Source organism: Zootoca vivipara, chromosome 9, assembly GCF_965207765.1.
Source record: "Zootoca vivipara chromosome 9, rZooViv2.hap1.1, whole genome shotgun sequence".
NCBI classification, from domain to species: Eukaryota; Metazoa; Chordata; class Lepidosauria; order Squamata; family Lacertidae; genus Zootoca; species Zootoca vivipara.
The window spans coordinates 20,731,444-20,747,129 of NC_142592.1; the positions used below are offsets into that span (position 1 = coordinate 20,731,444).

General features: G+C 40.9%; 1 protein-coding gene across 2 annotated transcripts in view; it reads left to right on the forward strand.

Moving 5' to 3' along the window:
- The window catches only part of DOCK4 (dedicator of cytokinesis 4), a 245,960-nt gene extending 239,519 nt beyond the window's left edge, over positions 1–6,441 (forward strand). For both annotated transcript variants that reach the window (XM_035128338.3, XM_035128339.3), the window contains 4 exons: positions 596–668; positions 1,292–1,405; positions 2,456–2,517; positions 3,705–6,441. In XM_035128338.3, coding sequence (XP_034984229.2) covers positions 596–668; positions 1,292–1,405; positions 2,456–2,517; positions 3,705–4,130 — 675 coding nt within the window. In that variant the 3' untranslated portion in view covers positions 4,131–6,441. The remainder of the gene's footprint in view (positions 1–595; positions 669–1,291; positions 1,406–2,455; positions 2,518–3,704) is intronic.
- Positions 6,442–15,686: the final 9,245 nt, after the last annotated feature.

Here is a 15,686-nt window from a genome sequence, read left to right on the forward strand (position 1 = left end):
TATTCTTTACTAACTGTCCTTAAGAAAATCCCAGTATCATTGGGTGGTTAGAAAAATGGTGTATTACACATGAGTCAAGTGTGGTTGTATGAATAGGATTTGCCCAGATTATATCAGATATATATTTTATTAAGTAGAGGCAGGACCCCCCCCCCAAAAAAAATAAGGAAGCTCTTTTCATATTTTTTAAGATCTCAAGAGTTTCTGCAGTTGAATTTGAATGTTATCTGAAGCATTTTAGCTTCCACTGGTTTTTAAAAAGCAAGCCTCGGGAATGCCTTATTTTGTAACTGTTCAATGCATAGGCTTTCTGCAGATTAATTATTCCTCGTTTTTCAATACATAAAGAACTGACCTTTGTTTTTCTACATGGTATTTAAATTAAATTACCTCTGTTTTTTGACTTCTATAGCTATCGTCTTAGGACTCATAATTAAAGAAAATCCATATCAAGCCATATCAACCATGCTTTAGTCTGGGTTTTTATTTAAGATAATTTCCCCCAAATTTAATTTTATATTTGCAAACATATCTGAAAATTGATTTCTAAAGGTTTAATAAAAACGCTGTCATTAAAATGTTGTGATTTTTTTAGAGAATTTTGTTCAATCACATTGGAGATGGTGCTTTGCCCCGAAGTGATCCTAATTTGTCTGGTCCTGAGAAAGGTAAGCATTTTATTTATTTTGCTGTTCATATCTCACCTTTCTATAAAATATCTGTGGTGGCTCTCACAAGAAAAAAGTAAAGCAAAGCACAATAATCAAAAGTTGTTAAGCAGAAATAATATATAATGTAGTGTTATAATATAATATAAGATATATAATGGGTGGCACCCCATTTAGTCATATTCATAGGAGACCCATTGAAGTAACGGACTCACTGTAACTTAGTCATGATTATAAGCTAATGAATTGATTTTTATTGATTTAGTAAGTATGATTTATTCAGGTACTACTTAATAGATATATACACAATTGTAATCAATTTTGCATTCAGTACTATATGTATATTGCTGTTAAATACCACAGTGGTGTTCAGTAAGACGAAATAGTGAGTCTAAATAAAATGTGAAACAATGGCTTCCTCAGTAGATTCAGACAGAAGAGAGGCCGAAACCTCTGTCCTTGAAGGATAACCCTTAACCTGGAGGCTACAGAGACTAGTTAAGTAAATTCACTCTAGGGTCTTTAATCAAGAATTTGTAGCCATCTTTTAAAAACTGGCTTCTATGTAGTTTAACTTTTGACAGCTTAGAATACCAGTGCTCATTTTTGTCATCTTTATCCAGCTGTAAACAGCACTCCCAGCAGCTGGAGCTTGGACAGCGGGAAGGAAGCCAGGAACATGTCAGAGAGTGCAAAGCTTATGTCTCCTCCTGTGCCCCCACGCCCCACGCAAACTGGTATGTGGATACATCACAACTGTTCTTTTCTAGTACCAGGCAAGGGAATGGTCTGCCACAGGCTGAATTCAGCTCAGGTTTCGTCTGAGAAACCGGGATGGGTAGGTCCAGGAGCCACATGGCTAGGAGACCCGCCATGAGAAGAGAGCAATAGATGGCTTGAAGAGGGACAAGGCAAGCAGACTGGGAAGAGGTTATTTTTCAAGGACCTGGAAGGGACTAGGAAGGTGGGAAACAGGCAGCGGGGCACAGGGATGTTGCCAGAGGGCCTGCAGGATAGTTTTTTTGGTTTTGCAATGGGTCCCATATTTCTTGCTGCTGCCTGCTCTTTTTCAACTACCTGTTTGTTCACACACACACACACACACACACACACACACACACACACACAATTGTGTTGCTTATGTTGTGTTGCTATTGGAGATAGCCTGGTGCCTCCAGTCTGGAGAGAGATATTTTGAGGGGTCCCAGAGCAATGGTCCTCAGCGCAGCTGGAGAGGGGGAAATAAGAGGAAGTGTTTTCCTCCCTTCTTAGAGGGCTTTTGCAGATAAGAGAAGTCTCTAGGTTGAAAAGTTCTATCAGTGCTCTGTCTGGAGCTGAAAAGCTGAAAAGCAAGAACTGTGGGTTGCTGATTTTTATGGTAATGGAGGCGGGGGGCGGGGCGAGATCCTTTCATTGTGGAGTTGCTTCCATGGGGGTCTGAGGACAAAGCCTAGGTTTGTTTTTAAAGGAAAGTAAATGATGAATGTGGACTATTATGACTGGTCATCATAATGTTATTATCAAGCAACACTTATGCATAAATAAATACATACTATATCATTCTGTCAGTAAGATAAAAGCTGCTATAGAAAGGGAAAAAATAGCAAAAAATGAGGAAAATAAGGAAGTAAAAAACACCACCCCCACAAACGCTGTCATAATTCACCAAATTTTTATCTTAGTGTCCATGCATGTGTGTAAGCTTTGATATAATGTCTATTTGAAGCTTCATTATTATTCTCATTACAACTGAATTCTCAAATCGGTTAAATTCTCCCTTTTTTTAGCGGCATCACCTCGACACCTAACCTCAGTTTCCCCTTCTCCTGCTGGAAGATCTCCAATGAAGGTAGTGGCTAAATGGAATTTGAACTATTTTGTGTTTCTTCTTGTTTACAATACGATGCTTTTCTTTTCACCTTCAACACATATTCTGACATGCATATTGCCTTTAGAATCTTAATGTTTTGAATACCCTGCACCTGTGGGATGTGGGTGGAGCTGTAGTCTAAACCACAGAGCCTAGGGCTTGCCGGTCAGAAGGTCGGCGGTTTGAATCCTGGCGACGGGGTGAGCTCCTATTGCTCAGTCCCTGCTCCTGCCAACCTACCAGTTCGAAAGGACATCAAAGTGGAAGTAGATAAATAGGAACCGCCACAGCGGGAAGGTAAATGGCGTTTCCGTGCACTGCTCTGGTTCGCCAGAAGCAGCTTTGTCATGCTGGCCACATGTCCTGGATCAGCGCCGCAACTCCAGAGTCGTCCGTGACTGGACTTAACAGTCGGGATCCCTTTACCATATCATAAAAGCTTAGCCCTTGAAACCAGCACATTCGTGTTTCCTTTTTATTAAAACAGCTTAGAGAGGTTAGGTTATGAGGCAATAAATAAATAAAATAAGCATATAGTTTATTTATTGATATGAATAAAAAGACAGTACCAGTGTCTGTAGCAGCAAGTTGCTCCTATGCTTTCAGAAGACAGCGGCCATAAGCTGGAGTGAACATAGAACAACTTGTGTGTTTTTATTTTATACCCAATGCCTACAAATACGGTTACTTCTCTTGAAAGATTTATGCAGTGGTAATTGCTATAGAGAATTGCTTCTCCTATCTTGTATTGCCACTGCCTGTTTCTGAGATCTGAAAATTCTGGGAAGCAGATTCAGCATTACAGTCTAGAGATTTGTCAGGAAACTACTCATTTCTGGCATTAGAGGGCACAGTGCTACCATTCATTCTAGAGGCTTTTATAGTATTGCTAGTGAATGCGCATGTAGTGATAAGCAATAGCTCTCTTCAGCTTCTGGTTTTGAAGGTGCAAAATGAGAAAACTACACTGCGTTTCTGGTAGCTGCAGAATTTCAGTGCGCCGTATCACAAGGAACCCAGACCTTGTGGCGAAGGAAAAATTATCCATAATTTGGCATGTTTTCTTCAGAGAAATACTTTCCTCCTCCTCCTCCTCCTCCTCCTCCACCCTCTCTCTCTTTTGGGTGGCAGTGGTGGGGGGACTAATTCCTTTTCTTTTTACCCAGGGTTCAATACAATCGTTTACTCCATCTCCTGTGGACTACCATTCCTCGGGACTCATTTCCAACTCCCCAGTCTTGTCTGGAAGTTACAGCAGTGGCATCTCCTCCCTCAGTCGATGTAGCACGTCTGAGACATCCGGCTTTGAAACTCAAGTCATGGAGCACCCAGTACCTATTTCTAACTGCAACATGTCCGAAGAGCCCGTGAGAAAAGAGAGCAAGACTCCACCACCTTACAGCGTTTATGAGCGGACACTGAGGCGCCCTGTCCCGCTACCTCACAGTCTTTCCATCCCCATCCCCACGGATCCGCCAGCTCTGCCACCCAAACCCCTGCTGGTCCGACCAAACAATCTGGAAAACAGTAGCAAGAGAACTGAACAGGTCCCTCGGCCCAGGCCTCTTCCGCGGAAAGTGTCTCAGTTATAACTTTTTAAAGAGAGGGTCATTTTTTTTTGTAATGACTTAAGTGGGAAAAACACACACACACATCTAACAAAGGCACTTTAATATTTTTCACAAATATTCTTTTCCAGTCGTTTTCTTTTTTCTTTTTTCTTTTTTTTAACTGCTTAATATTATGTTGCATATTTTTGGCAGATGAAAAGTACTAACCTAGAATGTCAGATAATTGCAAGAAAGAGGATTGAAATGATTTCGTTAATATTAGGTACAGCAGACATGAATGCATACCAGTTTGAATCTGAAGCTAATTCCCCCCCCCAAAAAAAAATACTTTAAGCAAAACTATAATTCCCCTCCACAACTTCCTTTAACATAATTCCCTGTACTTCTTAGAGCATGCAGAATAATATGATTTAAACTTAATATATAAAACCAGGGCATGTTCCTGTAACAAGATAGTTTCATTTCTACTTTTTGTGAACATTTTGGAGACTGTTCCCTTACCATTTTTGAACCTGTTTATTAATACATGTACATGAACAAAAGTGATTATGGGTCAAGTGCTTATAATTGCATTGCAAAATCATGAGGATATTGTTGTTGCTGAGTTCATGAAACAAAACACTTTGTTTGGGGTTACTTACTTTCTTTTCGCACATTTCCACATTTTATAAAGCGTATGTATATACATTTTCATACTTTTTTGAAAAATGACATTTTCAGCACTTTGGCAATGATCTGTCAACATGGCCTACATTTTCCAATTTACTTCATAATTCCATTTAGCTGCTGTTAAAAAATTCCCATGGACAGCTGGTTGTAGAATTTTCACCTACACATTAAAAATTGTGTGTTTTCAGAGGAGGGAAGTAACTTTGAGGTGTTCTAGTATCTCAGATGACTGTGTCCTTTTCATTGTGATCTGAAATGGCCATTGTCAGCACTGTAAAATTAGTAAATGCAAAGAATGGAAAACAACTGGGTACAAAAAGTGTTCCTGAAAAATAATTGCAGCGGGCATTAACTGTGGGTGAAACATCAGAATTATAAATCAGGATTCAGGCTTTAATAGTGATTTTTTTTCTTTTTTCTTTCTTTCTCCTAATCAACCATCTTGCCCATTTGGCAGCCTTTAAGCCTCCAGACTGCATACTGCACCGTACATTGCAAAGGTGTGCCATTTAAAATCACCGCAGTATCTCTACCCAAGTGCAACTTGCAAAATTGCCTTTGGAAATCTGTCCTGACAAGCAAAGGACGCTGCTCAGAGTGGAGACACTTTGTGCAAGGTCTACACTCCCCAAAAGCACGGCACATTCCAATCTCCCCAAATGAAAGAGCTGGGCCTCCTTTCTGTTCAGTTGCTGTACATTCCACTCCCAAAACATGAGGGAGCCTCAGGAGGGTGAGGAACTGTGGTCTGAAAAAAGGAAAACGGACCCCTCAGTGAGTAAAATAGAAACACTTGTCTGCAAATAGACATTCCCGATCGCAGCCCAAGTCCCTGCAGAACATTCTGTGTTGAAGTGCCCTTACTCTTGGCGGATGACGTTCTAGGTGGCATTTCACTTGAAAGCTCCTGTAGATCCGTTCGAAATTTCGTACTCAGTTCTAGGACCACAGATTAAATCACCTTGTATAAGCAATTTTTCTATCTCTTCTCCACTCCCCATCCCATTTATGTACTATTTGCAACATCTGTTTGACAACCGACACGTATGATCTGTATTTTTCAGTCATACCGTTCAAAAGTTATCTCCCTGTTTTGTTGGGAAGTGTGTGTGTGTGTGTATGTTGATTTAACAGTTTGCTTTGTTGATAGCTTAACTCTGCAACATGGTGACCACTTTTTATATTCCCTCAACGAAACCTTCAGCAGGTATATGCTGTTAATGGTAGCTATAGAGGTTTTCTATAATAAATGTCCGAGTATTTTTGTACATAACTGGTTAATTTTAATAAGGAGTACAACTATGTGAAAAAGAAAAAACCAGACAGTTGTGTATGCAGTAAGATTGTTATAATTATGCCAAATACTTTATGTAAGGGTGGGGCACGGGGAAAAATATTTGTACATATGTGCTTTTAACAATAATTCTGCCATATTGACTCTACAACTTTGAATGTCAGAAAAATATATTAATATATGTTGAAAAATCTATGTTTAGCAAAAGTGTTTATAACTGGAAAAGGAGCATATGAATTTTAGCTTTGTACGTTGCTGATTTTGAAGTCCTGAGATTTCTTGAACTAGCTCTCGCTTATCATAACATTTTCATGTCCGCATAACCAGAATTTTGAAGCTGTTAGCTTACATATTTATGCTGTTGTTTTTTTTAAAGGAAAAGGTATTGTAATTTAAATAAAGTGTCACAAACTGGATAACAGACCTACTTTTATCCCTCTCCAACCTTATACATAGAGCTGAATCAGTGTGTTGCCTGGTCCTTCAGCATAGTCTCAATCAGTGTTATTTGCTCCTCAAGTCCGTTTTTAAAACATATTTGGCAGTAAGCAAAATTTTTACTCATGTGCACGTATTACTGACGTATGCTTGACAGCAAAACTTTTAATGTAGTTTCTGTTTACAGATGGTTATACTGGTTGCTGAAGAACCGTAAATACACAATAAAATTGATTGATCTTTATTGTACAATTTTTTTCCTGCTGAGTGCTGAGTTTGTAAATCAGTTCGCCATGGAATTAAAGTTTCATTCCTGTATTTGATCTAACTTCATTTCTGGTTTTAAAGGAGAGAGAAAATGAACAAATCTCTTTGCTGATCATTGTCTCCTTTGTCTGCCCTGCCACTGCCGACTCAACTTTATAATAGCTTTCACACATTTGCCAGGAGCTTTTAAAGAATATAATTTGATTGGCCATTAAATGCATAGTTGCTCTAGGGAACCAAAGATCTTTGTCCTAGCAGGTGTGTTTCATCGCTAGAATGCAGGCGACAGCATATCCCGCAACAGCATGTCTTTTTTATAGCAGGGAGGCATGTGCAAAAATGTCAGTATGAAAAGCAGGGGTGTTGTGGTGGGTTTCTGGTAGCAAAGTGCAGGAACTCATCATGACAGCTCTCACAGCCAGGTTCTCAAGGACAGCCCTAAAGCACCGGCAGCTTTTCGGATATTACTGGGGAGACAGACCAGTTGTGTCTCTGATTAGTCGCATGGCATGACTGCAAGAATCCTCTGCATAGTTAAACGGATAAGCTCCATTGAACTCAGTGGTGCTTTTACTACATAGGTTAATTTTGCAAAACGCGTGGAGCATTAACTATTAATTTCCATCTGTGTTTGCAGCCATTTGTAATGCAGCCCTTAGCTTTAGTTACTTTTTCTCATTTTTTAATGTGAACACTCTTGCAAAAGGAGCATTTTTCATTTAAACTAACACGAAGTATAGTCCCCATCAAGAAAAGAATGATTCAGCTTCCACTAATTATTTTTTTCCAAATCTCTGCCTTCCTCTGTGCTAATATGTCACAAACAATAGTAATACTTGAAAGACTTGTTATTGTCAAATTCAGTTGCCAGAGCAAGGGGAAGCTTTATCAATTATCCTTCTCTTTTAGCAGATAGTATCACTCCTGCTCTGTGATTCGTGCACTCTATTCTTCTTGCACAACACCACTGATGAATGGTATATAGATAGTGCTCTTGCTAATGCTGGCAAGAAGCGACAGAATTCTTCTCACATCATTTTTGTACCTTTTTTGACATTTTTGTTAAGATTTTCAAGAAGTGACTATATAGTAAACAACACCTATGTTTAACCAAGTGTCTAAAATCTGGCGAATGCTGTTACAACACATAGGACTCAGCTATACAGGTCAATTATAATGTTAAAGTGCGTTATAAAAATGTGACACTGGGGGACACTGTACTGCAGACCATGGAAATATGCATTAATAGCTACAGTATATAATTTTTTTCTTAGCGTTCTTTAAATCTGTGTAGATCCAACCCTAATGAGTGTTGCACATCAAATGTACAGGTGAAACTCGGAAAATTACAATATCGTTGAAAAGTGCATTTATTTCAGTAATGCAACTTAAAAGGTGAAACCAATATATGAGATAGATGCATGACATGCAAAGCAAGATATGTCAAGCCTTTTTTGTTGTAATTATTTGTCATTAGGCGGGTCAATTATAAATGGAATGTAATTAATGAAATGTAATAGCGATGTTTATTTTTGTATTATTGTAACTATTAGTTTTATTACTGCGGAATTTCCAAAATAAAGCATTTGTAAAAATTAAAATAAAATAATAAGTTGCATTACTGAAATAAATGCACTTTTCAAAGATATTCTAAATTTCCGAGTTTCACCTGTAGGTCTACAGTTTCACTTATAAAGGGGTTGAAGGTGATCCTTTTAAAAAACAAACAAACCAACAACTAGAAATATTAAAGGCAGCCTGCTCCTAATTTCCCTAACTTGTTCAGTTCACTACAGACCAAGCATTTTATAGTTAACAGCTTTTTAGGTGGCAAAGAAGTGTTTGAACATATTGAGTTTTGTTGTTGTTTTTTAACAAATTAAAGCTTTTGTGTTTCTGGGAAACAGTGCGGTGTCTTGCAGATTTATGTGTGCATGAGGACTTTGAAATCCATGCTGCCATGTGAGCATTTTGTAAATTTTGCTTGATTTTACCACCTCCTCTGGTTTCCCCTTATTTAGTTCCTCACAGACTGTTTACCTCTTCACCTGTGGAACACACACACACACACACACACACAAAAGGCAGAAAGGAGAGCACCTTTCATTAACCAAATAAATGAACAAACCAACTACAGAAGCCCTGCTCATATACGGCCAGTAGCAGTGGTGCAGCTAGGTAATTTTGAACTCTGGACTTAATGGTCTTGATGGGGGCTCTACCGTGTTTCCCCTTTTTTAAGACGTAGTCATTATATAAGCCATAGCAGGATTTCTAAGCAATTGCGCGATACAAGCCATACCCCGAAAATAAGACATACTGATAGACCCTTCACCCAGTAGCAATAACCCCCCTCCCGCCAGCCAACCCCCCCTTAAAAATATCTCCATTTTGCTGTCGCTCCACAGACACGTATTTCCTTTAAAAGCTTGTAAAAATGCACTGAAGAGCCGTAGCTGTTGGCTGCCGAAGCCTCGTGACCTCCGTGAGCGCGTCTGTCTCTCTCTCTCCCCCCGCCCCCTGCGTCTCTCTCTCTCTCTCTCTCTCTCTCTCTCTCTCTCTCTCTCTCTCTCACACACACACACAGAGAGAGAGAGAGCACCCACCTCTCGCTTCCCCCCACCTTTCCCTTCCATTCTATGCGCCCACCCCTGAGTTGCCTGTTGATTTCCTCTTGACGGGAGAGGGGCGATTGAATGCAAAGGCTGTTTTCCCTTTAAGGGAGAGATCTCCGTGTGCGCGTCTGTGTCCTCTGTCTCTCTGTCTCTCTCTCTCTCTCTCACACACACAGAACCCACCTCTCGCTTCCCTCCACCTTTCCCTTCCATTCTATGCGTCCACCCATGAGTTGCCTGTTGATTTCCTCTTGACGGGAGAGGAGCGATTGAATGCAAAGGCTGTTTTCCCTTTAAGGGAGAGATCTCCGTGTGCGCGTCTGTGTCTCTCTGTCTCTCTGTCTCTCTCTCTCACACACACACAGAACCCACCTCTCGCTTCCCTCCACCTTTCCCTTCCATTCTATGCGTCCACCCATGAGTTGCCTGTTGATTTCCTCTTGACGGCAGTCTCCTGTGTCTGATTGTTGTCTCCTTGCAGCCTTCCTTTCTACCTTATGCTTGCTTGTCTGTGGAGCTGCCCCTTTAAGGATTTGTAAGTAGTCTGGATCGCAGTCCTTGCCTTGGGGACTTTTTTAAAAAAATTAAGGACTTTTTCCTTCTTGCTGTTTGTGAGCACAAAAGTTAAACTGCCGGTCCTAGCTTCCTTTACCCACAAAATTTTACCTTGCTAGCTCAATTGCTTCTTAATTGCTACCATTTACCAAGTCAGCAATCTTAATTGCTGTTTAGCTGGCTTCTTTGTTCTCAGCAGGTAGCTTCTTTGCTATCAGTGATAGCACTACAAAGTTCTGGTTACAGGTAGGTAGCCGTGTTGGTCTGGGTCGAAGTAAAATAAAAAAATTCCTTCAGTAGCACCTTAAAGACTCATACCAAAATAAAACTTAGTTGGTCTTTAAGGTGCTACTGAAGGATTTTTTTTATTTTAGCACTACAAAGTGTTACATTGTTGGAACTTAAGTCTTGGGCAGCTGGCTAGTAGAGATTCTTATTTGCTTTTACGTATAGGCTACTGCTAGGACTGTATCACACAGATAGATTCCATTATACTGGTTTAGATTTAAGAAGCTCCAGTGTAGCAGATTGCTATTAAGTGAGTCCCCACATCAGAGGAGAGAGAGAGCAGCCCTTTGCGAACATCCCAGGGCTGGGGAGAGAGGGCTGGGCCAGGGACGCACACACCTCCCTTCCCTCAGACTCATAATAAAAATACCAGTAAGACATCCCACCAAAAATAAGCCACCCTGTGGTTTTTTGAGAAAAAAAAGTAATAAGACGGTGTCTTAAAAAAGGGGAAACACGGTAGATGATCATAGAATTGTAGTGTTGGAGAGGGACCTGAGGATCATCTAGTCCAACCCCCTATGATGCAGGAATATGCAGTTGCCCCATATGGGGATCAAACTTAAAACGCTCTAACCAACTGCGCTATCCAGGCATGCTTCAGATGTAAGCACAGACAGAGGAGGCTGGCCCATTGGGGCACAGCCCTCCCACTGAAAATATCAGGCAATTAAAAAACAATCCTCAAAATGTCCATGCCACCACACTCTTTCCTGCCCTGTCCACTCTCCCCACCCCTTTTTATACTGCCTTGAATTTACAGATTCAATAGTGTCAGTCTGTCCTCTGGCCATCAGCTCTCGGACACAGCTTTACTTCTGTGTTAGGACCAGTTGAGCAGTGCAAAGCCCCCAAGCCAAAAGAGTCGGTGACTGATTGAGCAGCTGGTAGGTAAAGTCTTGTCTCCTTCTGTTGTTATGAGGCCTGTCCAGCACAGCTGCCACAACAGATGCTGGGGCATAAAAAACAGCCCTGTGGGGTAACACAGGCCTATCAGAATCAATGCATTGGTTCTGAGCATGTTCAGAGAAGCAACGGGAAGTGTTTCCTACTCTGAGAAGCTTTTTCGTTTGTTTGGTTAAGTTGGTGACCTTGCTGGACAGAGAAAGAGAAAACAAGCAAGCAAGCAACAGCAAAGCTCTTTCTGTAATAAATACCTATTTTTTAAAAACTTCATCATTTTGCTTAAAAAGAGAGAAAGAAATGGGAAATTGGGAGGAGAGGGAATGGAAGTGTTGCAACCAACTCTTTAGTAACCATTTCACTCATTAAAAGTTGCACCAGCTGCTTGGTTGGGCAAGGCCAATAAGGCAGATTTGAGCCATGTGTATTATTTCCAGAAAAGGTGTGTGGAACAAGCCCTTCCCCTAAAAGAGGATACAGCTTGAATGGAGGAAAACGCTGTAGCTGCTGTTCTGACTATGCTCTAAAATGAAAAGTTTGGCTGCTGTGACATTGAAGACATCCTAAGTTTTCACCTCATTAGGTATAACTGACATCACCTGGATTCTTGTTTGTATAGCTGCGACAACAGACTGAAAGACTGAAGTACTGAAGCAAGCTATTATTCAGACTCTCTTTTTTTAAGTGTGTTTTGAAATATATTATGTATGCAACACCACCCTCAGATTGAAAGGCTTGTATTTGAACGGTGTGTGGTGCATTCCTTACACATGCAGCTTCACAAACTATCTGGTGACTTTCAAGCATTTTTAGAGACTATCCGTGGAATGTATTAGAATATTTAGGCTTTCATTTCATTTCATATTGTTAAACGTCAACAACAACAATTAAATACCAGCCGGTTTGACTATGAGTATGCTAACTGCTATAACATCTGGAATAGTCAAATAATGAGGGGTTTTTAATATAAAAAAACAAATTAGAAGATAAATAACTGTAACTGTTAATGACTTCTGTGATACAGTTCGTGAACTATGGAAGTTTCTGTTGTCGACTTAACTATGGATTTACTATTAGGATTGGCACCAATAGTGTGCTTTTCATGTGTTCTGTTTATCCGAAAATGATTTGGGCGGGGGTGGGGTGAGGAATGATGCTATTTCGCTGCACTCTGCTGATACTGATACTGCCATGCCTCTTACTAAAAAGCAGGGTCTGAATATATATTGCATGCCCAAAGTCATGTAATCGAAGGATGCCTGCAATAGAATGCTTTGTGAACATGGCATCATAGAATACTTTCCAAGACTTTGCTTTTTAGGGGAGGGAAGACGTCTCCCTTGGAAGCCGAACACCTTGGCACTCGAACGTTTTGGCTTCTGAACTCCGCAAACCCGGAAGCGAGTGTTCCAGTTTGTGAACGTTCTTTTGGAATCCAGACATCCGGCGCAGCTTCCGATTGGCTGCAGGAGCTTCATACCACCGAGCACCACTCCATACAGAGGCCACAACATTCTGCTCTCCATTTTGATCACCCTTTTTTATTCACAATTTTTTAAACCAAACAGGACTCCAGCCAACGCTGCCAGCACTTCTATCCAAAGGTTAACAGGTAGCAGGCGTGGGGGCTGTTAATTTTTAACTTCAAGACTCCTATGCAATTTTCCAATATAGGTTGCAGGATGAGGGGGACAAAGAAAGCTATTAGTAGCAGATTCTGAAGATCATTCTGAGAACTGCATGACTTCCTTTGCAGAGAGAGCCAATATCACTCGAAAACATCTATAGTACAGTCAAACTTCCTTGGCTTTGTTGTTGAGGCCATTGATTTTGTAAACCACAACGCCTGACTGCAACACCACTCTCCCCTCTTGAGGTTGAGGTATCTAGAGACTAGTATTCAGAAGCATGCTGTCTCCAATCGTAGAGGTGGAACATAGCCAGTGCTCCCCCCCCCCTAGAAAAGTAGGAGCCGATACTCACCATGAAGCTGTTACATTAAGTGTCACGCTTTTTAACCAAAAAAAGAGAGGTGCTGGTACTCACCACAAAGTTGCTACAGTAAGTGCCACATATTTAAATTACAACAAAAAAGGTGCTGGTTCTGCGTGCCCTTGAGTATTTCGGGGGGGGGGAAGCACTGAACATAGTCATCAGGGTCATAGCTGCCAAGTTATCCCTTATTTTAAGGGATTTTCCCTTATGCTGAATAGGCTTCCTCGCGAGAAAAGGGAAAACTTGGCAGCTATGATCAGGGTGAGTAGCCACTGTGCAGGGAATTTGTCCAAGTTCGTGACTTCCACTGCCTCATGTGGGAGCAAATGCCAAACACTGCCATTTACCTGGTCGTAAATAGATCTGAACTCTCCAAAAGCCCGTAATTAAGCAAACCCTCTGCATTTCCAAATGAAGCCCTATAGCCCAGAGTAAGCAAAGCAAGACAATCCCTTCCTTAGCCCCTTTTAGTCATGCTAGTAGCTCTGCTGCGTTCCTGGTTGTTGACTTTGAAATAATTATATTTGTTCCCTCAGTGCTGTTTGCTCGGAGAAATGTTTTGATTAACCAGCATTGTGTTATTGTGCTGAAAAGGAATTGTTTTATTTATGAATGCAGATAATAATGGTCCTGCATATGCTTCTGCTGCTTAGAGAGATGGTGGCGGAGGCAGAAGAAGAGAAACGGTTGCTATCGTCCTCCCCCATGGTGTGCCTGCTTTTAGGACAAATGTCCACCCAGGAAATTTTGCAGGAGTCTAATCACACTGGTGCTCTATAATTAGACAGCTTAATTGTTTTTGGATGGTTTGAGAAATGCTTTGGTTCGTCCTTTCAGAATCTCACCTAGACGCTTATTACTGTGCTTATACATCCCAATGTACCTCTTACTAATTTTCCCTGTTTGCCTCTTTCCAAACAAAGCAACCTTTTACATTTGCATTCATAAAACCACTGTACCTCCCCTGTTCTGTTTTCCTGCTGGCAATTCTAGCCCTGCTTCTATATCCCCGTTTTAACTCCAGTAATCTCTGAAATCATACCTATGCTCCTCTGACTTAATGCAGTGGGCAAACAGGTGCTCTTCATTTCCAAGTGGGGGGGGGAGCTTAACTTTTTGTAATACCCAATTTTCCCAGGCCACATTCCATTAAGTTAAGACGCTGGAATAATCAGTATAAAAACTCTGCTGCTAAACATATTGAAGCACAATGAAATGTTTCAGGCCACTTTTGAAAAGCAGATCACTGTATTTGCATATTTAACTACAGAAGACTGGAAATAAAAGAGTCTATATGGTTTTACACAACAATAGCAACTTATTTCTTATTTTTAACTGGCCTTGAGAGGGGATCTAAATGGGCAGTGAGACCCACTTGAGAGTGCAAAACCCTAGTTGTTTAGAAACCATGAATTTGAAGCACTGACCTCCCCGCAATAATCTTGGGAACCATAGTTTACCCTTCACAGAGCAACAGTTCCCACCACCCTTAAAAAACTACTGTTCCTAGGATTGTTTTTTTCAATATATGGTTTGCATGTAGCACAAGCGATTGACATTATGTGCCGGCGGTTCAAATACCCGCGACGGGGTGAGCTCCCGTTGCTCTGTCTCAGCTCCTGAAATAAACAGTAAATTGCAAGAACTCGGGCCAGGAAGAAGATGAATTTCAAGTAAGTCTTCAAAAGGTTTTATTTATGTAATGATAAGATGAATTCAAATAGGAATCAATTCCAGTATGATAATGAGGCAAATAAAAATAAATTCCAGTGAAAAAATCCCAGGACGAGGCCCTGTTTCGCCAATTCTTCATCAGCAATGTTTTAATGGTCAGAGTGTACCAAGTATGTTTGCCTCAATTATGTTTGCGACGGGGTGAGCTGCCAACCTCGCAGTTCAAAATCACGTCAAAGTGCAAGTAGATAAATAGGTACCGCTCCAGCGGGAAGGTAAACAGCGTTGCCGTGTGTTGCTCTGGTTCGCCAGAAGTGGCTTTGTCATGCTGGCCACATGACCTGGAAGCTGTACGCCGGCTCCCTCGGCCAATAACGCGAGATGAGCGCTGCAACCCCAGAGTCGGTCACGACTAGACCTAATGGTCAGGGGTCCCTTTACCTTTATTCTTGAATACTTGTTGGGGTAAAGGTCTGAAGAGCAGAGTCTGCCCTCCTCAGGCTCCCTATATGATTGAGAACTCTGAGAACATGCATAGGGGAAGCTTCCATCTTTAGAATACTTTTCCTTCCCATTCCACCCATGACCATTCTCAACTGCTAAATTTTGAGAGATTAGGAGGTGACGTTTTGCATAATACAATAACATGGCTCTGGCAGCATTGCCACGGTGACAGATGTGTTTCACAGAAAAGCAAGCTGCACATATTTTTTCTTCTTCTAACGTAAGCTGAGAAGTGGTACCAAATGTTCAACTGACAGAATGGTCAGAGGCTATTCAATTTAGGCAATATTTGTAAAAAGTGGTGTCCTGCATTTTAGCGCCTTTTATCTTTTTATTATGATGCCCTGGATGCTTGGTTTGAATGAGATCGGAAGA